General features: G+C 51.2%; 1 protein-coding gene across 2 annotated transcripts in view; it reads left to right on the forward strand.

Moving 5' to 3' along the window:
- Nucleotides 1-9,664: 9,664 nt before the first annotated feature.
- The window catches only part of SIN3B (SIN3 transcription regulator family member B), a 33,269-nt gene continuing 18,381 nt past the window's right edge, over nucleotides 9,665-24,552 (forward strand). For both annotated transcript variants that reach the window (XM_032867569.1, XM_032867570.1), the window contains exons 1-5: nucleotides 9,665-9,804; nucleotides 10,048-10,154; nucleotides 11,416-11,569; nucleotides 18,005-18,205; nucleotides 20,089-20,232. In XM_032867569.1, coding sequence (XP_032723460.1) covers nucleotides 9,673-9,804; nucleotides 10,048-10,154; nucleotides 11,416-11,569; nucleotides 18,005-18,205; nucleotides 20,089-20,232 — 738 coding nt within the window. In that variant the 5' untranslated portion in view covers nucleotides 9,665-9,672. The remainder of the gene's footprint in view (nucleotides 9,805-10,047; nucleotides 10,155-11,415; nucleotides 11,570-18,004; nucleotides 18,206-20,088; nucleotides 20,233-24,552) is intronic.

A 24,552-nucleotide genomic window follows, 5' to 3' on the forward strand; every position in this document is an offset into this window, starting at 1 on the left:
CAAATCAATAAATAAAATATATTTTTTAAGATTTTATTTATTGATTTGACAGAGAGAGATCACAAGTAGACAGAGAGGCAGGCAGAGAGAGAGAGAGGGAAGCAGGCTCCCCGCTGAGCAGAGAGCCCGATGTGGGACTCGATCCCAGGACCCTGAGATCATGACCTGAGCCGAAGGCAGCGGCTTAACCCACTGAGCCACCCAGGCGCCCCATAAATAAATAAAATCTTAAACAAAAAGATTACTCCTGACAGCTGAAAAAAAAAATTGGACAGTCCCAAGATGAGTGGAATATACACCCTTCTAGTTGCAGTTTATATGAGATCCCAGAGACTTTTTAAAATTGAGATATAATTAACATATAACACTGTATCAGTTTCTGGTATATGACAGAAAGATTTAATATTTGCATATATTGCAAAACAATCACCACAATACATTTAGTTAACATCCAGCACCACACATAGTTACACTTTTTTTTCCTGTGATGACAACTTTTTTTTTAAGATTTTAAGTTTTATTTATTTTTTTTAAAGATTTATTGATTTAGGTAATCACTACACCCAACATGGGTCTCAAACTCATGACCCGAGATCAAGAGTCACAGGCTTCACCCACTGAGCCAGCCAGCTGCCCCTCGTGATGAGAACTTTTAAGATCTATTCTTAGTGATTTTCAAATATACCTTGCAGTATTACTAACCACACTCACCGTGCTGGACATGATATCTCCAGAACTTATTTGTCTTGTAACTGGATTTTTCTTATAACTTTTGACCACCTTCACCCATTTTTCCCACCAACGCTATTCCCCTGCCTCTGGTTAACCCCCCCCCCCATCTGTTTTCTGTATCTTTAAGTTTGGGGCTTATTTCTAAAATTTTAAGTTTACATTTATTTTTTAAATTTTACTTTATTTTAAAAGTCTACAGACTTTTTATTTACTCATTTATCCCAACGTGAAAATGTTCAAACCTACCACCAAGTGGCAATGAGGACAATGAATGCGCATTTGCTCACCATCAAGACCGAACAATTGCCTGATCACTGTCAATCTTCCGCTAAAACATTTCAAAGTAAGAGCCAGGACTGGGTGAGAATACTGAGGCACTCATCTCAGGCACAAAGCTTTTTTTTCTTTTGCATGAAAGAAAGAGAGTGCACACGTGGGCTGGGGAGAGGGACAGACGGAGAAAAGGAAAATACCAAGCAAGTTCCACACTCCGCGAGGAGTCCAACGAGTCTCGATCCCATGAGCCTGAGATCATGACCTGAGCTGAAATCAAGAGTCAGACGCCTAACCAACTGAGCCACCCAGGTGCCCCTCAGGCATGGGCTTTAAGGGTGTAGCAATCAAAGTAAGTAATATTTTATTACTATTCTAAAAAAAACTCAAAATGGATTAAAAAAATGCATACTGAACAAAATATCAACATTTTAAATTAAAGATGGGATCTGACCCTGCACTTGCGTGAACTGGCCTCACTTGCCTCAACTTCATTTTGACTCTGGTGATGTCAAGACTCCTCACCGCCAAAATACATCGGGAGACGGCTTTTCAGGAATAAAGTTATTCTCGAACGTAACCGCACACCTATGAAAACAAACAGTTGTTACTTCATATTTAATATCTTTCAGTAGGCATCCCTAATTTTCCTGCTCAGCCCTAAAACATCTTTTATAGCTATTTTTTTTTTCAAACTAGGATCATCAAGATTTGTTCACGGGTGGCACATAGTTGTTTTGTTCTTTTAGTCTCTTGCATTCTAGAGCAGGCTTGCCACCTGCTTTTGTAAATAAAGTTTTATTGGAACATGACCACACCCATTCATTTACATACAGCCTAGGGCAGCTTTCATTAGCGACAGGGATGTACGGTTCCAAAAGCCAATACAGCCCTTTACAGGAAAGTGTGAGGATTGTGATCTTAAGGCTTGATTAGATTCAAGGTAAACCTTTTTATTCTTTTTAAGATTTTACTTATTTATTTGACAGATCAAAGCAGGTGGCGGGGGTGTGGGGGGAGCAGACTCCCTGCTGAGCTGAGAGCCAGATTTGGGCTCAATCCCAGGACCCTGAGATCATGACCTGAGCCAAAGGCAGAGGCTTAACTCACTGAGCCACCCAGGTGCCCCAAGGTAAAGTGTTTTTTAATAGATTTTTTTTATTTTTTAAATTGTTTTTTTAAAAATTTATTTGACAGACAGAGATCACAAGTAGGCAGAGAGGCAGGCTCCCCGCTGAGCAGAGAGCCCGATGGGGGGCTCGATCCCAGGACTCTGGGATCATGACCCGAGCAGAAAGCAGAGGCTTTAACCCCTGGGCCACGAAGGCGCCCCTAACAGATTTTTTTTTTTAAAGAAAGATAAGACAGGAGGAAATCTTTTTTTTTTTTTTTTTAAGATTTTTGTTATTTATTTGTCAGAGAGAGAGAAAGCGGAGCACAAGCAGAGAGAGCAGCACAGAGAGAAGCAGGCTCCCTGCTGAGCAAGGAGCTCCATGTGATGTGGGGCTCAATCCAGGACCCTGGGTTCATGAACTGAAAGGCTTAGCCAAGTCATCCAGGAGTCCCAACAGATTTTTTTTTTTAAGACTTTATTTATCTACAGGGGGTGGGGGGAAGAGAGCGAGCATGCATACATGCACACACAAGTGGGGGCACGGACAAGCAGACTCCCGGCTGAGCAAGGAGCCCCATGGTGGGGGGGACCCATCCCAGGACCCCAAGATCATGACCTGAGCTGAAGGCAGACAATGGACTGAGACACCCAGGTGTCCCTAACAGAATTTTTAAAGCAGTTTTAGCTTCACAACAAAATTGAGTGAAAGGCACGGAGATTTCCCATACATCCCATGCTCCAACATATGCACAGTTCCCCTTTACTATCAGGTGGTACCTTAGTTACACTTGATAAACCTACATTGATACATCTGTTAAAAAATAAACAGCTGGGGCACCTGGGTGGCTCAGTGGGTTAAACCTCTGCCTTCGGCTCAGGTCATGATCTCAGGGTCCTGGGATCGAACCCTGCATTGGGCTCTCTGCTCAGCAGGGAGCCTGCTTCCCCCTCTCTCTCTCTGCCTACTGCTCTGCCTAGTTGTGATCTCTCTCTCTGTGTCAAATAAATAAATAAAATCTTTTAAAAAAAGAAAAGAAAAGAAACAGCTGGCCTAGAATAGTCACTTGTGCTAAGCTCCACATCAGCAAACCAACACTTAATACCTAATTTAATAGCTCTTCCCAGGACTGGAATCTTAACCAGTCGGTCTGGAATTTGCTGGTCAGACCTAGTGAGGTAATCCACCTGATGGAGCCCCTCCAGCCCCCAAAGAAAGATAAGATCATCTGTTTTTTTTTTGTCCTGTTCTGTCTATAAAATCTTTCCATTTTTTACTGCTCCTTGGCGCTCGTCTCTGTTTGCTAGACGGGATACCGCCCAATTCGTGAATCATTGAATGAAATCAACTCGATCTTTTTAAATTTACTCGGTTGAATTTTGTTTTTTAACACATCATAATCACAAGGTAAACATTTTTGGCAAGACGACTTAAAAAAGGATTAGGTAGACATTTTTACAAAACGAAGTACCGCTCATTTAGCAGCTGCGAATGATAACTCACAGTTTCTGTGGGTTGCAAGTCCAGGCTCACTGCGGCTGGGATTTTTGCTCAAGATCTCACCAGCCGAGCTGGGATCTCGCTGAGTGGCTCATAGCCCTCCTCCATGCTCGTTCAGGTTGTTGGCAGCCCTGAGCTCCTCATTGCTATAAGACTGTGGACCTCAGCTCCTAAAGGCTGCTCCTGTCCACAGGTATGCACGACGTAACTAGTACCTCATTTAAGGCCAGCAGGATCTCACCTCTCTGCTGTTTCGAGGCTCTGACCTCCGAATTGTCTTTCAAAGGATGTTCTGATTAGGTCAGGCCCACCCAAAAGAATCTCCTCTCTGATGAACTCAAAATCAACCCAAGGGGACCTTAAGCCCACTTGCAAAATCCCTTCACCTTTGCCGCGTGGTGTGACTTAGTTGCAAAAGTGAAATCCATTATACTCACAGGTCCTGCCCCCACTCTAGGAGGGCAGGGTAGGAAGGGTACACATACCAGAGGTGAGAATCTCAGGGCCTGCTTTATAATTCTGCCATAACACGTGATTCTGGATTTTAGAGATTTTGGTCATGAAGTTTGCCATCTGTAAAGACTCAGATTAGTTCAAAGTAGGATCCTTTGATCTTGTCTTTCTAACCTTGCTAGAACACTATCCAAAGAAAGACCTACCTATGAATCTTACCACAGTGTAATCAAGCTTGTGAAATGGTGGGAAATGTGTGTTGGTCCATCTAAACTGCCAGCTTTAGGGGTGCCTGGGTGGCTCAGTCGTTAAGGATCTGCCTTTGGCTCAAGTCATGATCTCAGGGTCCTGGGATCGAGCCCCTCATCGGGCTCCTGCTCAGCAGGGAGCCTGCTTCTCCCTCTCCCACTCTCCTTGCTTGTGTTCCCTCTCTTGCTGTGTCCCTCTCTGTCAAATAAACAAACAAACAAAAAAATCTTTAAACCGTCAACTTTAAGGTTGTTAATTTTGTCCGTGTAGATGAAAACAGTAAAGGTAAGAAACTCAACATTTTTTATGCTTTATAAAAATAAGGGTGAAAGATTTTTTATACTACTCTCCACATGTTGAATACACACACACACACGTGTGCACACGCACACACAGGCACGCACATGTGCACACACACCCAAGGTAGAAGAGCCTTGTGGTTTCCTGTTCTCCAAATGAGTGAGGGCTTCCTCAGACCACATGAGATCCATAAAAAGAATGGAAACCTACAAGTGATCCTTGAAATGCAAACAGACCCACACTCCTTGCAGGCGCGGAGGCACGGAGTGAGGACCCCACGGTGTGTCAAAAGCCCACACGTGCAGTTGGCTTTCCGGGACAGTGACTAACAGATTGCCCGGAGGCGCTGGTGTGAGAGTGACAGTCCAGACATCTGGTGACCTCAAGGGGTTCAGGCCACCCTAACTGATGTTCATACAGGAATGCGCTGAAACTGAGCTGAATCCCTTTCTGGGCTGGGAGCCACGAATCCTGGAGGCTTTCTTCCTCCTCACCCCTCCCCCCCCCCATCTACCCAGCACCACATTCTCTCTGCTTTACCTTCTGATTATTGCTCCCTTCCTCCCCCCTTCTCTCCACCTCCATTGCCCACCTCCTGGTCTGAGCCACCATCGTCCTTCTAAATGATGAAACAGCCTCCCCGCACCCTCCCTGGCCCCCCTCCAATTGCTTCCCGACAGAGTAGCCGGAGCATTTGCTTCCAAATGCAAAGCTGCTCAAACAGCAACTTGGAGAAAACCCACGCGCGGTTTCTACCGGTGCTAAATGCCAAGACCCAAATTTTTAACTCAGCCCATAAGGATGAGTGGTCTGCATCTTCTGGCCTTGGCACCCTTACCCTGCACCTCCCCATCCCCACTGCCAACCCTGGACTCTTCTGCCATCCCACAACTCTGGTAATCTCTGTCTTGCTCTTTCTAAGTTCAAGTGCACCACCTTGCTTCCCTTTGCAGGGCCCTCGTACAGCTGATCCTTCTGACTTTCTTTCTTCCTTTCTTTCTTTTTTAAGATTTTATTTATTTATTTGAGAGAGAGAGATTAAGAGGGGGAGGGGCAGAGGGAGAAGCAGGCTCCCCGCTGAGCAAGGAGCCCAATGTGGGACTCGATCCCAGGATCCGGGATCATGACCTGAGCTGAAGGCAGGCGCTTAACTGACTGAGCCACCCAGGCACCCAAGCTCCATCTGGCTTTCATGGTGAATGCCTACACAACCCTCAGAACTCACCTAGAATGCCACCTCCTCTGGGAAGCCTTCCTCATCCCCTGCTAGACCAGGTTAAATCCCCGGAGGTGGCAGGTAGCATTTTCCAAAAATTGTCATGGCAATATTTCCTGTCCCCTATGCTATTCCAGAACCTGGCCATTCCTCAGTTTCTGGAGTCTGTTTGCCCTCCTTTTGAACTTGGGAGGGACATTTTATTTTTTTAAGATTTATTTATTTGAGGGGCACCTGGGTGGCTCAGTGGGTTAAGCCTCTGCCTTCAGCTCAGGTCATGATCCCAGGGTCCTGGAATTGAGCCCTGCATGGGGCTCTGTGCTCAGCAGGGAACCTGCTTCCCTCTCTTTCTCTGCCTGCCTCTCTGCCCACTTGTGATTTCTGTCTGTCAAATAAACAAAATCTTTTTTTTTTTAATTTATTTATTTGAGAGAGAGAGAGAGAGCACAAGCAGGAGGTACAAGGAGAGGGAGAGAGGATCTCACTTAAACTGCGTGCTGAGTGTGGAGCCCAATGTGAGGTGCGATCTCACGACCCTGAGTTCACGACCTGAGTAAAAACCAAGAATAGACTTTTTTTTAAAAGATTTTATTTATTTATTTGAGAGAGAAATCACAAGTAGGCAGAGAGGAAGGCAGAGAGAGAGAGAGTAAAGCAGGCTCCCCGCTGAGCAGAGAGCCCAATGCAGGGCTCGAACCCAGGACCCTGAGATCATGACCTGAGCCAAAGGGAGAGGCTTAACCCACTGAGCCACCCAGGTGCCCCAAAACCAAGAACAGACTTAACCAACTGAGCTACCCAGATGCCCTGAATTTGGGAGGGACTTTGTAACAGCCACTATGGAAAGACTACCATGGAAATTCGACTTCTGAGGCTGGATCAGGACAATGACCCAGGTTCTCTCAGGACAGTCGTTCTTAGAACTCAGCTGCCACGATGCTCAGGCTGAAAAGGGAAAGGAAGGGACTTCAGGTACGGAAAGACTAAGGGTCCCAATTAGGTTCTGAGGGTGTTTCAGGTATCCAGACACTGGGACAGAACAAAAATAGAGATAAGGAAGAAAAACCAGAACCCTTATCCCAACTGCTAGGGGTAACTTGTTTTTCTAGTAATTACACTGTAACCACAGAAAATAGAAATTAACCAGGAAAAATGATCAGGCCTCAAAGGAGACGTTAACAATGAAGATTAACCAGACCTAGCAAAATAGATCTATAGATCCCAGATGTCATAAGAAACAAAGACTCTCATACAATGTATAAGTGTCATGTCTGGTTCCAGACCCACTGACGTAACTAACCACTGGCAAGATTCCTGGTCGAGTCCTAATAAAAGGCCAGAGATGAAAAGCCCTCACTGGCAACCCTACCGGAACCCCTCTCGCTCTTGAGAGCTTTTTCTGTATCTTTGCTTCATAAAACTCGATTGCTTTGCTCACCCTCCTTTGTCAGTGAGACTCATTCTTCGACTCCGTGAGACAAGAACCTCACTCTCCCGCTACAAGGCTGCATGTGGTGCCTGCCGGGAGGTATTCCTGGGAACAGCCGTGGTATGGGTTTCAATCTACAACCAGCAGCAACTGACAAGATGTGTGAGGGAGCAAACCCTCAGAAGATTCCAGCCCCAGCCTTCCAACTACCCAGCGACCAGAGCCATGAGTTTTCCCTGCCCAAGTGCTCAAATTGCAGATTGCAGGGCAAATAAATGTTGTCGTTTCAATCCTCTAAATCTTGGGGTGGTTTGGTACTCAGCCACAGTAACTGGAACAAAGTACGTGTTAATACTTACATCTTTTCCTTGAAGGATCTATTACAGTTCAAACTGCATTTTGTGTGTGTGACTATTTGATCCCTATCTTTCTGAAAACACTGAGACCTCTATGAGGGCAAAAGTCTTGCCTGTTTTGTTCACCATTCCAATCCTGACACAGGGCTTGGCAAGCGTTGTACTCCCTGCCAAGGTATTCTTAGCTTTCCCGCGCTTCCTCACATATAAAAAAGAAATGCCATTTGGTCATTGTGTGAAAGTTCATTCATTTGATAAATGTTCACGGTTGTGGCTCTATATCAGGAATCTGTGTTAGAGTTGAAGCACAAAAAGGAGGTGATGGGGGTGGGACGCCTGGGTGGCTCAGTCCTTGGGCGTCTGCCTTTGGCTCTGGTCCTGATCCCAGGGTGCTGGGATCGAGTCCCACATCGGGGCTCCCTGATCACTGGGAGGCCTGCTTCTTCCTCTCACACTCCCCCTGCTTGTGTTCCCTCTCTCACTGTGTCTCTCTGTCAAATAAATAAATAAAACCTTAAAAAAAAAAAAAGAAGAAGAAGAAGAAGAAGAAAGTGATGTACTGGGGATGGCGGCAAGGGTGGGGGGAGTAAATTAAGTTGTGCTTTGAAGAGTGCATAGGACAGAGCTTCTGACAAGGGAAATGGTGTGTGCTGGCCCATGGGGCCAGGGAGCAGTCAGGCTGGGCAGGCAGAGAGGGTAGGTGGAAAATTCCATAAGAAAAGGTTTGTAAGGGCCAGGTTCTTGCTGATGTGGGAAAGATGTTAGGGTTCAAGAAAGAATTCTTTTTTTTTTTTTTTAAGATTTTATTTATTTATTTATTTGACACAGAGAGAGAGAGAGAGAGAGAGATAGTGAGAGAGGGGACACAAGGGAGCCTGCTTCTCCCTCTCCCAAGAAATAATTGTTGAGACAGCTTTGGTGCAAAACAGATGAGTTTATTAAAGCATGGGGCGGGACCCATGGGCAGAAAGAGCTGCCCTCCGGGCCAGGAGGAGTGGCTGATTACATACTTCCAGGTTGGGAGGGGTTAGGGATAGCGTAAGTCTCTAATGAATTTTTGGAAGCAAGTTTTCCAGGACCTTGAGGGGGCTGGCTATTGCTGGGAAAGTCTTATTACATCTAATAGAATCTGAGTCATGAGACCCATCAGATGTATATTGGTGGGTCATATGCTTGGGAGGATTGCCTACATGTATCTTGGGGGTTAAAGATAAAGGAAGTTTCCAAAGGAATTTTTATATGTTAAAGTAGACTTACAGGATCCTGGGGATCAGGCTAAGATTGCTCTTTGCCCTTAACAAAGTAGTAACAGTGAGGCAGGTGAGTCCCTAGAGGAAGTTCACTCTGCCTGTTTCAAGGACTTGTCAATGGGCTGTAAGTATTTGAGAAATTTAGTAATTTTTCTTCTTAAGAGGCTCCTGAACTGGTCCACTGGGGAAATGATGTGATCAGGGCTAAGGAAGTGAAGATAGGAGAAGGGAACTAAGTCTAGAGCCAGTTAGCAAAAAGTGCACTTGGCAAGGCCCTCTGTAGTGCTGTGTGCCCCTGGCCCGTTGTCAGATCAACCCTATAAACCAGGGATCCACAAATATTTTTCGGTAAATACATCAGGGTCTGCACATCTTAGGATCTGTCACAGCTACTCACCTTGCTCTCATAGTGCAAAAGTAGCCACAGATGATAGGTACACAGGTGGGTGCGGCTGTGTTCCAGTATTATTTTACAGACACCGAAATTTGAATTTCAGAGATTTCACGTGTCACGAAGTAGTCTTCTCTTTTGAAATTTTTCTATCTTTTAAAACTGTGAAGACTGTTATTAGATCGCTAGTGGAGCTGGGCAAAAGCAAAGGGCAGGTCTCGGTTTGCTCAGTTGCACTATATAAGGAATTGGTTAGCATTTCAATTTTGGGAGTAAGATCCCAGAGCAAGTCCTTCAAGGAGTCACGCCCCTCGCGGCATCATCAAGCCCCGCCCCATCTGGGGCGGAGCCTGCGCGTGCGCCGCCGGCCCTCGAGCGGGGGCGGGGCGGGCCGCGGCTCCGACTTCCAACATGGCGCACGCTGGCGGCGGCAGCGGCGGTGGCGGCGGCGGTGGCAGCGGCGGTGGCCCCGCGGGCCGGGGGTTGAGCGGCGCCCGCTGGGGTCGCTCGGGCTCCGCGGGCCACGAGAAACTGCCGGTGCACGTGAGTGCTGCCCCCACTCTCCCTTGGGAACCCTGTCGTCTGGCCCCGGGGCCGATGCCCCTCGCCCGGGCCCCGCCCGGCCCCGCCTCGGCCTCCACTCCGCACGGCCCCGGACCCCAGACCCCTGACCCCTTACCTCAGCTCCTCGGAGGCTCGGCCCGTTCCCCTCCCCGCCAGGGACCCTTGTCCTCCGTCCTCTCCTCCGCCGACCCCCGCCCATCAGGACCCTCCCCCTCCCCGCAGGTGGAGGACGCCCTCACCTACCTGGACCAGGTGAAGATCCGCTTCGGCAGCGACCCTGCCACCTACAACGGCTTCCTGGAGATCATGAAGGAGTTCAAAAGCCAGAGGTACCCGCGGGACCCCTCCTCACCCCGGGGGGGCCGCCCTGGGCCGCGATCCGGCAGAGCGGAGTGGGAACCCACCATCCCGGCTGCTTCTCCGCCCCAGTCGGGTGACCTTGCGCAGGTCGTGGAACCTCTCAGAGCCTCAGTTCTTTCTGAAAAACGGGAGTGGAGAGTACCCCCCTGTGGAGCTGTTGTGGGGATTCCTGGAAGGAGAGCAGGGATGGGGTGAGGAGAGAGCAAGAGAGAGAGAGAAGTCCGCAAGCAAGAGAGTCTGGTTCTGTCTTTACTCAAAATGATAATAAAGGAATTTTGTTCACCAAGGATCTTTTAAAATTAATTTTAATTTTTTTAAGCACTATACCACAATGTTATTTGTCTTGAGTATTGAGTGTTTTGGCGCTCTCTCCCCCTTAAATCTTGTCAGCAAGGTGAGTGCCTCACCCAGTGGCACCCTAGTGCCCGGCCTGTTAGACAGTAATGCGCATAAAATGCTCTGTAAGGGGCCTGGCACATAGAAGGGGTTTAAAACACATTGGCTGATTTTGTAGGCACACAGGAGGGTTAGAACTAGGTGGGGGACCAGGAGATCATGCCATCCTCTGACAGGAGGCTTACTTAGGCTTAGAGTGGGCCAGCTGCTTGCCCAGACCAATCTTAGGGGCAGTCAGGACTAGAACATGGGCACTCTGACTCTTAGATTCTCAGTGGTCACATCCCCAACCAGGCTGCTTTCCCCACTCTGAGGAAACGTGGCAGGGCTGGCCTGCCTTTCCTTCCAGGAGAGACAAGCTAAAGCCTTGAGAGGGGTCCCCCCTACAGCCATAAGGGAGACCAATGGCATTGTTGTGCAGCCCCTGCTTGCAGGGCCTTTGGTATTTATGCCTTGCTGTCACTTGCTGGGATTAACGCCTGTGTCATAGTTCATCACCTTGCTTAGAGGGCCTCCTGCCGCTACTTGGAGTCCTGGACTTTCCCTTGGTCTCCTGGCATTTTCAGAACTGAGTGTGTGTGTGCTTGGAGTGTTTGGGGGAGATGTGTCATGCAAATGTCCTGTGGTTCTCGCTAGGAAGGCACAGGGAGCCCGAGCTTGGCAGCTGTGGAAGTAGATGACACACTGGCTGAATCACACTGGTCACGTTGCAGGGTGCTTTGTTGTCCTTCAAGAAGCTCATTAGGTGGCACTGTCAAGCGAGTTGGGAGTAGATTTGGCTTTCCATGTGCTCCCCAGGACACTTCCTCCCACTCTCCCTCTTTTTTCTTCCAGCATCGATACACCTGGAGTCATCCGACGTGTGTCGCAGCTCTTCCACGAACACCCTGACCTCATTGTTGGATTCAACGCCTTCCTTCCCCTCGGGTACAGAATAGACATTCCCAAGAACGGCAAGTTAAACATGCAGTCGCCTCTGTCTAGCCAGGTACGCCGCTCTGGCGGGCTGAGGGATGGTTCTGGCACTTCAGCCGTGGTACTCAGTCACCCAGCTCAGGCGGCCCGCCTGTGTCTTACTGCCGGAAAGGCAGCAAAGATCCAGTCTTTGTCTAGACACGGTGCTCGCTTCTAACGCAGGTCAAAATAGATCAGAGTCCCTACCCAGCCCCCTGTTTACCCCACACCAGTCCCTTTGGAGGATTCAGATCAAGAGTGGATGTGGTTGTTTGTGTCTGGGGGGCATTGTCCTAACAGTCCTATGTCCTGTCAAAATAACCACCCACCGTCACCAGGCTCTTACCCAGATGCTCTCCCTGGGAGCGCGCCAGGCAAGCCGCACTCGGATTCGGGCGTGGGGTCTCTCTGATCATCCCAGGGACCAGCCACACAATAAAGCAGTTGAGACGCATGTGAGAATAGCCATTTTGTCGTTGCTGGGCCGCATTTCGTTGCCAGCAGGGTCTTTGGCTCAGCTTCGGCTTGTGGCTTTGGTTCCTTCTGTCTCAGGTGGCAGCTTGCTGCTTCCTCTGTCCCTGCAGTCCCTTCTTGCCCAAGCCCACCAGACCCCCTGAGAACACAGAAGTCTGTGTGGGCTTTACTCTTACAGAGTAGCCACTGCCTTTCCTCTCCCTTGGCCCCGTTGCCGTAATGCTGTTGGAGGTGGGGCGGCTATCCAGTGCGCCTGGAGATGTGTACAGCATCCCTGACTCCACCCACAAGGCCCTGGCCCCGCGTTGACAGCCGGATGCATCCCCAGGCATTGCCAGATGACTCCTGGGAACCACATCGCCCCCATCGAGAGCCCCTGGTCTCCGTGAACCAGCTTTTCCAGCCTCTTCTGTCTCTGCTCCAGGGCTTTGGGTTTTAGCGGGGAATATTAAAAAAGCCTACCCCAGGAAGCGTTCTGTCCATTTGGCCTCTGATGAAGGAGATAGCAGTTTCCTATCAATGCAGGAGTCAAACTTGGAAGGAGAATGGCCAGAGGCAGTGTGACCGTGACCGCCCCCTCTCTGAGAGGGACCTGCATGTAAATTCTGCCTTCTCTCTATGCAAGGCAAGCTCCGCCACCAGCATGTTGCCTCATTAAAGCCAAGGAGAGCATCATGGTTTTGAAAAGGAAATCGGAAGCGCGTGGCTGCTGACCTCCAAAGAGCTGCTTCCATTTCGCATTTACAAGTGGAGCACCACAATCCAGGTGTAGGGCTCATTGCTCCAGAAGATCAGCAGCCTTAGCGGGGTTCACCGGCGGAACCGGAGCGACTGGGAAGAAGAGCAGGCTCCTTGGCAGCGGTGCCCAGGGCCACGCTTGGACGAGTCGAGTCTGTACACAGGTGGGTCATGACCATCGCTCCCTAAGAAAGAGCTGAGGTTGGAGACACTTGTGGAAATTGCCTTGCTCGGTCCCCAGCTGTCGGAGTAACTCAGCTTGCGGGGCTGGATCTCAACGCAAACTGCTCCGAAGTCTCGTTTTCCAGTCAGTAGCCACAAGGCCCCTGCTGTTGTGCTCATTCCGTGGAGACATGCTGTGGACACAGTGAGACGGGACCAGCCCTGTCTCCCCCTGACTTCACCACACAGCCATGTGGTCTTGCCAGAGCCCCGAAGCCACGACGTCTAGGGCCCCTGTTTCCTGCTGCCCACTCCATTTCTGCCCACGTCAGCTGACCTGCTGGTTTTCCTGCCCTGCTTTCAGCACTCCTTCCTGCCAGGCATAGATGAGATGGCCTGGAATCCTTGGAGAGGCCACAGTAGCCCGAGAACTTCTCAGGGCTCCCTACGTGCCACGCCCCAGTGACTTTTGTTTTGTTTTGTTTTACTGGTTTTTCTAGCTTCTGTGTTTCGATGTACACCTTCGATGTTTTTTTTTTTTTCGTTTCTCATGTCCTCGTGAGTCCTATCAACTCAAGGCAAGGAGGGAGTAGCTCTGAGGTGCAGAGGAAGAGAAGTCAGGGGAGTCCCCAGCTGTGGGGAGCCCTTGGTGCAGGTTTCTCAGCGTTGCCCCTGTTGCCCTTGGGACCAGATTGTTCTTTTCTGGAGCGGGCTGTCCTGTGCCCTATATGGGGCTGAGCAGCAACCCCGGCCTCTGCCCTCCACCGTGTATCAACCTAGAAGTGTCTCCACACAACGCTAAGTGCCCACTGCGGGACAGAATCAGCCTCACTGAGAACACAAGTCTAAGAGGAAGACAGACAGACATGTGCCATGATGTGGGGCGTGTGCACCCAGGAAGGCCAGGGCTGCATGGTGGGAAGAATGTCCCTTTGCTGGGGCTACAGCCTGCTGAGTCAGCATCCTCTTAGAGCTGGTCAGCGGGCCTCAGTTGTAACGTCACTCCACAGAGACCCCTCTGCTGCCACCCCCAGTCATTCTCGTGTCACCCAGTTTTGTATATTGTAAAATGGCAAAGCTAGGGTTTGAAATTCAAAACCTGCTGTGTCTTGATCTGGCTTGCCTGGCAGACTGAGTCCAGATCAGGCAGGACCCTTGTCTGGCTGCTTCACAACCGTGTCCCTCTTCCGGGGCGGTGCAGGGCAAGTGTTGGAGGAGCAAGACACAGTGTGTCGGTGGGAAGGTGACGACTCTCAGCTCCGGCGTTCCGTTCAGAGCCACCCCTGCCTCCTGGGAGCCCGCCCCCTCAGGGTCGGCTGCAGAAGCAGCCAGCTTGCACACAGGTAAAGGTTAAACCCGTAGCTCATCTGATAAGTAACCCCTTTACATTCAGAGGCTGGCCTGCCATGGGGAGGGTCATCTGGAAGTTTAGTGTGTCCCTGTTGGGTCGCCTCTTGTATTTGTGTCTTAGTCCCTCACGGAGCAGGTGTCAACCACCTCTTCTGCTGCAGGCGGGGTTTATCCAGAGTCCCTGCTCTTGGGCATGCGCACATCAAAGCAGGGACCCTCGAGATACAGGTAGAAGTGGGGCGCCTGGGTGGCTCAGTGGGTTAAAGCCTCTGCCTTCGGCACGGGTCATGATCCCAGGGTTCTGGGATCAAGCCCCATATCAGGCTCTCCGCTCAGCAGGGAGCCTGCTTCCTCCTCTCTCTCTGCCTGCCTCTCTGCCTACTTGTGATCTCTGTCTGTCAAAAAAAAAAAAAAATGTAGACAGACGAGAGAGATATGAGGGACTTTAGTGAGTGAAGGGGGGCAGGGCTTGAGGGGCTGAGGGCAGAGGCCACGGGAAAGATCGGAACCCTGCCTGTGTCTTGGGGCAGGGGTTTCCCAGGCCGGGTCTGAAGGCCTGAGGTGATGAGTGAGTGCTTGAGAAACAGCCAGGGAGCCTGCGAGGTTGTGGGGGGGGTACAGGGGTGAGTGTAGCGGGGAGAGTTCCAGAAAGGCTACTCTGGCTGGGGTGCCAGAAGTGGACTGGGGGGCAAGAGAGGATCTGGGGGCCAGGGAGGGGTCCCTGGTGATCCAGGCAGTGGGCAGCGATGTGGCCCCAGGGATAGGGAGTCCGTGAGAGTGGGAAGTGCAGGGAGATTCCAGGATGCCTCAGCCTCTGGGTGAAAGTGGCTGCACCTGCTGGGGTGAGGGGGGCCTGGGAGCAGTGGGGGGCGGCAGGGAAGCTGCTCTGCGTTTGGAATGTGCTCTTTGATGAGGGGTCTCACATGCATCCAGGTGGGGCTGCGGCCACTCAGAGGGTGGTCTGTGCAGGGTTGCTCCCTGGTGTCTAGTAGGACTACACCAGATTATGCCTGAATGAAGCTACTCCCGGCAGGCACAGATGAGAAAAATCTGGATTATTCTGGAAGGTTTAGAGCAGGGTTTGGCCCAGGAGCCAAAGCCAGCTTCTATTTGTATGGAGAGTGGTTTTTACATATTCCAGAGATTATATTAAAAATGTTTTTAAATTATGATGAGATTCATGGTAACATAAATTCATTTTTTGTAACTGAAATATATAATTCGGCGGGTTTGCGCATACTTACGTTATCTTACAACCATCCCCCCCTCAATCCCGGAACATTGTTATCACCCCGGAAAGAAACTGTATCTCACAGTTCTCCTCTCCCACCAGCCCCTGGCAACCACTAATCCACTTTGTCTCTGTAGACTTGCCTGTTCTGGACATTTCGTTTCAGTGGAATTGTATGTAACTTCTTGTGTCTGGGCTCCTCCGCTCAGCGTCACGGTGTCAAGGTTCACCCTCACTGTAGCCTGTGTCCGAGCTACGTTCCTTTCTGTAGTTGAAGAATATTCCATCGTAGTGATGCTGCACATGTGTTTATCCGTTCCCAGTAGCCGTTTGAGTCGTTTGCACGGCTCTTTGCGATTCTTGGGTTCGTACCTGAAAGCGGAGTTGCCGGGTCACGTGGTAACTATGTTTAACTTACGGAGGAACCGCCAGGCTGCTGGCCAGAGCAGCTGCCCCATTACCGTCGGGTCCTCGTTGCCAAGCCCTGGCCGTGCGGAGGCTTCTCCATCTTGTCCCCGCGCCTTGGTCCAGGGTGTGGGAAAGGGGTATGCGGAGCTTGAAAGTGCCCCCCGAGGAGGGGTGGGGAGCTCCAACGAGCTCTCAGCCTCCTCTGAAGCAAATCTCCACCCCAGGGCTGCTCCCTCTCCCACCTCTCCCTGGCTCCTCCTAGCTCCTTCTGCTGCCAGGCCAGCACACCTGGAAGGAATGTGGTAATCAGCAAGATAGTCCCCAGAGGGCCTTAGGATGTATCCCACTGCCAGGGAGAGGTGCTGTTTAGAGTTGTAGCTGGTGTGGGTCTTTTGTGTCTCTGCTTGTCTTGCCTCAGATTTTTCTAGAACGTCTCAGTACCCACAGTTCAGGCTGAATTGTGTCCTCTCACCAACCACCACCCCCAGTCCCAATTCATATGTTGAAGTCCTAACCCTCAGTACTCAGAATGTGATTGTTTTTGGAGACCTTCACAGAGGTCATTAAGGTAAATGAGCCCCTTAGTGTGTCCCCTGATCCAGTCCGACTGGTGTCCTTATAAGAAGAGGACATTTGGACACATGGACCGACCCAACCCTCCAACCATGTGAGGACACACAAGATGGCTGCCCACAAGCCACCTCTGCTGAACCTTGATCTTGGACTTCAGCCTCCAGGACTGTGAGGAAATATATTTCTGTTGTGTAAGCTGCCCAGTCCATGGTATTTCCTTACTGCAGCCGGAGCACAGTAGTACACACCCACCCCGACAAGAGCAAGTGTGCCCAGCAAGTACGTCTGTCCTGATGACGGCCCTGCTGCTTTGTGCCCGCCCTTCCCCATCCTGCTGGAGCCTTCGGGTCCGAACTTGGTGCCCCGTGCCTTCCGAGCACGGACGGAAGCACCAGACTGTTTGTTCCTTCGTCCGTGCGTCTGATGATTCCCAACAGTGGCTGGGGCCCACTCCGTTCCAAACACTGTTCTGGGCACCTGGTCTATGGCAGTGAACAGTGTGGATATTTGCCGTCTGGTCAGGGGTAGACAAGACGAAAACAAATAAAATATGTGTGTGAGAAGGTGACCCGTGCCACAGAGGAAGATGGAGCAAGAAAGGGGCTTGGCGTGCTGGGAGATGGAGGCCATTTTGATTTGGCGCAGATCGTTCTGGAAGACTTGCTGAGAAGGTGCCCTCTAACAGACCCCTGGAGCTGTGCTGGGGGTTCCCTGGCCTGCTCCAGAACCAGCCCCTGTGTGCGTGGGACCCGCAGGATACTGGGGTGGGGGTGGGGGGGCACCCATGACAGCCCAGTTGTGGTTTGCAGGGAGTCATTAGAACCACACATGAAGTTGCAGTTTAGAAACACCCCCTCCTTCAGGGAGGGTGGGGTCTGTCCCCCGCCAGATCAGAGTTCGGGGTGTCTAGGAGAGAGACGTGTGTGTCTGTTTTCTGTCTTTGTGTGGCTAGAAAAGACTGCCGAGGGAGGGCAAGCACAATGACCAGTCAGGGCCTGTCTCTTCTCTCAGGTGACTACCCCTGATTTAGCACTGCGAGTCCCATGGTCCTAGACAACCTGGGCGGTGGTGGCCCCACTCACCTCCAGGGTCCCCACTTGCCCAGCACTGCTGACAGCAGGTGTGGAAAGCTGTTTTTATCAGCAGCCCCAAACTCCACTCCAGGGGGATTAAACAATCCACTTGCCGTGTATTTCTACCGCATGCTCATTTTTCAAGGTGTTGGGTGTCATTTGAACTAAATGGTCTTGGATCAGATGGAGGTGGGCTGGTGAGACTCACCCAGGACAGTGCAGATGCACTGTGTGGTGAGGGAGGCGTTATCTGCCCATGTGTGGGTGTGACCACCCCCCCCAACTTCCCTCCCTCCAGGTCCCCACAAAGAACGTTCTCCTGCATCTTATTAAAAACCTTAGCTCTCTGCTGGGTGCCGCTTGCTCCCAGACGGACCAGGGCTCTGTCCAGCGTTTCTCACATCTCACATCTGTTCTCGGGGTCAGGACTGCCAGTAACTCACTGTCGTGCTGTTGTCAGGAGAATGCGCACAACCACAATGACTGTGCGGAGAACTTCAAGCCGCAGATGCTGTATAAGGAGGACAAGCCCCAGGTGCCCTTGGAGTCGGATTCCGTGGAGTTCAACAACGCCATCAGCTACGTGAACAAGATTAAGACCCGTTTTCTAGACCACCCAGAGATCTATAGGTCATTCCTGGAGATACTGCACACTTACCAGGTAAGAGGCCCATGTGACCCTGGCCGGGTGCCGGTGGCACCAGCCCACTTTCAGGGTGCGTCGGGGGCATTCACATTTTCTGGTCTGAATTCATGAAATCCTGTACAATTCCGATGCATTTTTTATTTAGTCTGTTTGTTTTTTCTTTACTGTGATAAATTGTACATGACCTAAAATGTACATTTTAACCCTTTTTAAGTGTCCCATTCCATGGCATTAAGTACTTTCACGTTGTGCAGCCTTCCCCACCATCCACCCCCAAAACTTGTTTATCGTGCAAAACCAAGACTCCACCCCATGAGACAGTAGCTCCCCCAGCCCCTGGCACCCACCATCCCACTTCCCGTCTCTCTGAATTTGACAACTCGAGGGACCTCCTATAAGTTGGATCATACAGTACTTGTCTCTTTGTGTCTGGATTCTTTCATTCACTGTGTTGTCCTCAGGGTTCATCCATGCTGTATCCTGGGCCAGAACGTCCGTCCTTTTTAAGGCTGGAGAACATTCTGTGGCATGGATGTACCACGTGTGTTTATCTCTTCCTCCACGGGTGGGCACCAGGGTTGCTCCCGTGATTTTGGCTCTTGGGAATAATGCTGCTGTGAACACGGGCATCCAGATACCTGTTGGAGTTCGGTTTTGTCAGGATTTTAATTTGTTCCGTGAGGCACCCCTACGTCCCAGGAAGTACTAGGAAACGCAGGGTGCAGGGATTAAAAAAGAACCTGAGAAGATGGTCTTCTCTTTGTAAGATGGCTTCGCCGGTGTTTTGACAACACAGCAGCCCTCTGTTGATGCTGATTACAAGTGGATTACAAGTGGGCTCCTTGCCAGGCAGTGGGACAGCAGAGATGAATGGTTGCTGCTTCGTTCTTTCTGGAGGTGGAAGAGAATTAGAGATGGATGGGGAAGCGTGTAGAAGTCTGTCCAGATTGCCAGCCCTGACTGGGGACTGCAGGGTGTCAGGAAGGGCAGCTTTGGCTTAAGTCCCAAGAAATCAGGCAGAGCCATCAGGCAGATGAGTATAGACAAAGGGTAGACTTTCTCAGTGCTGGGAACATCCTGTGCAAAGTCCTGGGGGTCAGAGTAGACAGCCAGCTTCAGGGGACCTGAGGAAGGGGAGGGCAATATTAAGGGCCCTTGATGGGTCGTCTCATTCCCTTTACAGCCATGGAGTGGGAAGCCTGAGCTGTGTGCTCGAGCCCCAGCTCCACCACCTCGTGCTCTGTCACATTCTTGGGTGTGAAGCTGACAGGGACTGACTTCTAAAGTTGACAGGGACTTCCATCCTGAGTTCCTGCCCTCCTGACCCGGGTCCCCTTTGGTCCTCATCTTGGTGCTTTAAGCTCTGGATTAGGCCATCTTCCTTCAACTTTCGGGGTCTTTCAGACTCTGGGTGGACAGGTCCCTTTTCCCAGTACTCCCTTTCCTTCCCCCGTCACCCTGTTTCTTTCAAGGCCCACCACCAGCTCCACACTCCCTGCACCCTGTCCGCAAAAAAGGGCCTTCTTTGCCCTTGTACTGACCTCGTACTTCCCCAGCCTCTGTTTGAGGACATGCAAGGACTGAGGCCAGACCATTCCATGACTATGCCCCTGCCATCATCCCCTCTATACTCCCTTGTAAGCCCCATCCCTGGCCAGGGCTCAGGCTGTGTTGTGGGGTGGGATGAGGACAGAAGCATGCAGGGCACCCCAAGCTGTTAGCAGGATGGTGGACTGGGTTCCTTTCTCCTAGTGATAGCAGGCATGGGCTCTGCCAGCCCCTTCTTTGTTTTGTGAGTCATCCCTCGGTCTCCTCCACAGTGGGATGCCTGAATGTCAACAGCCTGGGGTGCCTCCATCCTTGGCTAACTACTCATTTTCCCTTTCCTGAATTGGCAGAAGGAGCAGCTGAGCACGAAGGGGCGGCCTTTCCGAGGCATGTCCGAAGAGGAAGTGTTTACCGAGGTAGCCAACCTCTTCCGGGGCCAGGAGGACCTGCTGTCCGAGTTTGGACAGTTCCTGCCTGAAGCCAAGCGGTCCCTGGTAAGTACAGAGGGCCCATCCTGGCCTGAGGGCCACCTTCCTCTCAGCTGGGACCCTGTTTCTCAGTGCGGCCCCGAAGACCAGGCTGGGCTTATTTGTGCCCGGGACATGCTAGCTTCCCCCAGAAGCCACACAGCACGCAGACACCCCTAGGCCCCCGTGCACCCGTGCAGGCTCACCTCCACGTCCTGTTGGAGCAGATCCTGCGGGGGGCCTCCTCTTTCAGATGGTGTCTGGGGGGGTGAGGGCCAGCTGGGAGGAGACCTGTCTGTAACCAGTGCCCTGTGGGAATGTGCCTGTCGGGCAGTGTGAGGCTTGCCAGTGACCGCAGGGTTGGGGGCGGAGGGCAGAGAGGGTGAGGAGGGGTCTGGGGTAGGGGGGTCGAGGGTGCAGGCTGCATCATCAGCCTCGTGCCCCCCCACCATCATGACCTGAGGCCTGCTGGGTTGTGCTTTCCATATCCTTTCCATTGTATTTTCTCCATAAGGCTTTCTTAGAAATTGAAGCAAAATTCACATAACATGAAACATGCCATGAAAGGATACAGTTCAGCGGCATTTGGTGCATTTACAGTGTTGTGCAGCCAGCACTTCTGTCTAGTTCCAGACCATTTTCATCACCGCAAAGGAGACCCTGTCCCTGGGAGCAGTCACTCCCCATTCCTCCTCCCCTAGCCCCTGGCAGCCATGAGTCTGCACCTGTTCTGCACAGGTCAGACACGGGGGATCCTACACCATGTGGCCTTAGCATCTGGCCTTCGCTCAGCGGGCTGCTGGAGGGTTCACCCGCGGCACAGCGTGCGTCGGTATCACGCTCCTTTTCACGGCCGAGTCCTTCTCCGTTGTGCAGATGGACCACAATTTGCATATCCCGCCATCCGTTCGCGGACATTTGGGTGGTTTCTTCTTGGTGGTTGTGGGTGAGGCTGCTGTGAATGTTCGTGCGGGAGGGTGTGCTGGAGTCCGTGTTTTCAGGTCTTTGGAGTCTGTTCCTAGGAGCGGAATTGCCGAGTCAACCGGTGACTGTTTCACTTGTTGAGGAAGTGCCGGACTGTTTCACCGCAGCTGCGCCATCTTCTGTTCTCACCAGCAGGGTGCTCCGCAGTGTCGCCGACACGGGGTGTTTGGGTCTGTTTTTCAGTTATGGCCGTGTCGTTGCGAAGTTGTATCTCATTGTGGTTTGGATTTCCGTTTCCCTGACGACTAAGGGTACTGAGCATCTTGTAGGCCTTTTGGCCTTTTGTGTATCTTCTTTGGAGAAATGTCTGTCCTTTGCCCATCTTATTAAAAATTTTTCTCCTTTTTGTAGGTTGTCTTTTCACTTCCAGTGTCCTTTAATGTACACAGGCTTTTGGTTCTGATCAAATCCAGTTACCTGTTTTTTCTTTTGTTGCTCATGCTTTTAGTGTCTCAGAATCTCTGCCAGATCTGAAACAGGAAGGTTTCCTCCTGTGTTTTTCTCTAAAAGTTTCTGTAATTTTAGCTTTCATAGTTAGGTCATTGGTGCATTTTGATTTAATTTTTGTGTGTGTGTGGTGTGAGGTAGGGATCCAACTCCATTCTTTCCTGAGGGGAGAGCCAGTCTTCCCAGCACGGTTTATTGAAGCAACTTTTCTGTTCCTGTTGAATGGTCCTCGTACTGTTGTTGAAAACCAGTTGAGCACCGTTGTATGGATTTATTTCTGGAGTGTTCAGTTCCAACCCGTCGACCACCCCCCGCATGTCTCTTCTGAGGGCAGCACCACACTGTCTGGATTACTGTAATTTTGTTCTAAGTTCAGAATGAAGAAGCGATTTGAGTTGTGCTCTTTTTCAAGATTATGTTAGCTAGTCCGGGCCCCTTGGAATTCCATATAAACTTGAAGATCAGCTTTACCATTTCTGCAAAAAAAAAAGGGAAAAAAGCCATTGGGATTTTGATAGGGATTGCCTTGAATCTTTAGATTGCTTTGGGGAATATTGCCATCTTGATAATGTTAAGTCTTCTGATCCGTGAACATGAGGTTTCTTTGCATTTATTTAAATCTTTAATTTCTTTCAGCAACATTTCGTGGTTTTTGATGTACTTGTCTCGCACCTCTTAGGTTAAATTTATCCCAAATATCTTATTCTTTTTTTTTCTTAATTTCATTATTGGATTGTGCATCATGAGTGTATACAAATACTACTGATTTTTGTGTGTTTTGCTTCCTGCGACTTTGCTGAGTCTGTTTATCAGCTTTAATAGCCTTTGTATATTCACGAGGATTTTTTTATATGCGTGTTACCATGCCATCTGCTAATAGAGATGGTTTTCTTTCTTTTCCATTGTGAATGCCTTTTCGTTCCTTGTCTTGGCCTAATCGCTGCAGTGGAGCCTTTATTACTGAGCTGAATAGAAGTGGTGAGAGGAGGCATTCTTGTCTTGTTCCTGATCTTAGGGGAAAAGCTTTCCATCTTCCACCTGAGTGTTCTGGGAGCTGTGGGCTTTTCGTAAACACCCCTTTGTCAGATGGAAGAAACACGCTTCTATTCGAGTTTATTGGCTACTCCTTTTCCTCTTTTTGTTCTTCTCTGCTTTGGATGGTGGCTTGGGTCCTGCGCACGTGAGCGGTCCTCCCCCACTAACCCCAGCCCAAGTGCATCACTACCACCTCTCCTGGTTCTGCTTTTAAAGGAAGATGCGGTGGGGGGGCAGGGCTGGGGAGCAGCAGGAGAGGCTTGGTGGGTGCGTACAGGGGTCTGGGTTTGGATCATCAAGAATCACTTGGTCTTCCAGCGCCCATGAATGCCACCTCAAAGTCAGGATGCCACCCGGAAATACTTCCTGACTCAAAGTCAGAGAAGCTCTGTGCCTCTCCATAGGGTTGACGTCTCGTCCTGGAGCTGTCGCCTGTCCCTTCACCCTGCCTGGAGTTTTGTATGTCTTCAGGGGCTGGAGGGCTAGGCAGGGCCCCCAGGAGCACACAGCCCAGGCTAAGACGCTCACTCCGTGTCCGCAGGCGCTCAGGAGGGCTTGAGCCAACACCCTCACTCACGTCCCAGGCCTGGTTTCCTTCTCTTTCACATGGGGATGAAGGCCTTCCTGCTTCGACTCGTCAAGCCATCATCCTCTAAGCGCTTTTGTGTGCAGCCCAGCACATGTGCAGTGCTCCAGAAAGAACAGCTGGGAATGTTCAGGAAAAGCAGGCGGAGGATCCAGATGGATTGTCCCCATCCCTTCCCAGTGCCAGTGTTGTCCGTCCCTCCCCCACTTGCCCTCCCCGAGTGTCCACCCAAGCGGCAGGGCCTCCCTCTGCTTCCCCAGGACCAGCCAGCCTGCGGGAGTCCCCTGGGGAGTACATGGGGAAGGCTGAGCAAAGCCCTGGTGTGGATTTCCCAACCCCCTCCCCAGGGTGGCAGGGAGCTCACCTCCACCAGAGGTGGCTACACTTCCAGCTGAGCCTAACTCCTCGTGTCCCCACCCTCACGTCCACTCTCAGCCCCCCTCCCCCCCAACCCAGCCCCGAAGCACAGTGTCCCTCCTTGGGCTTGGCCCCCTTTTCCCAAACAATGTCCTGTGCCGTCCTGGCATCACTCCCATTTCTTTTTCTGCTTGCCAGAGAGCCTCCTCGCAGGCTCCAGGGGCACAAAGACGAGGAGCGGAGGACTCTCACTGCCTCCTGCCTGCAACACACCCTTGTGTGGGTTGCGGGCCTTCAGGCCTCCACGTCCCCCAGGAGCTGGACCTGCACGGCGCCTCATGCCTCCTGGCCCTGACTTGGCCCCGTCACATGGCGTGTTAGGGGCTTGTCTGACTGTCGTCCCCTTGGATCCACCTCTTACAACCAACCCAGCTGCAGCCTCTGGTGGCGGCTCTTTTCCTGAGCCCAGTCCTCGCTGGGGGCAGCATGGGAGATGTGCAGCCCCCCGGGAAGGAAAGGCCCGGCCAAGTTCCAGGCCAGCTTTCCCCTCTCTGGCAGAGATCGGGGCCCAGCAGCGTGTCCTTTCTCCACACCCCAAGGAGGCTGGAGAGCGCAGCCCTGCCTGGACAGGAGGTGGGGTGGGCAGCCATTGGAGCAAGGGTGCATGGTTGAGGGGCCCTAGCAGGTCCCCTCCCCGAGCCTCAGTTCCTCCTCTTGGAAGCGGCCATGACGCTGTCTCCCCTTAAGCCTGCTGGAAGGTTCCTCAGCAGTGGTTGGTCTGGGTGAGGCGGGCGGAGAGCGGAGCACCTTCCGCCACAGCTGTGGGGGGCCGTGCACAGCAGACACTCAGGCTGAGGAGCTCTGCGGGGCCTGCTGCGAGGGCAGCCTTACTTAATTCCCTCTGGAGTTATTCCTATCAGTGGTGGCCAGGGTGCCGC

The sequence above is a fragment of the Lontra canadensis genome, unplaced genomic scaffold (genome assembly GCF_010015895.1).
Source record: "Lontra canadensis isolate GAN:19392208 unplaced genomic scaffold, GSC_riverotter_1.0 scaffold35, whole genome shotgun sequence".
Taxonomy (NCBI): Eukaryota; Metazoa; Chordata; class Mammalia; order Carnivora; family Mustelidae; genus Lontra; species Lontra canadensis.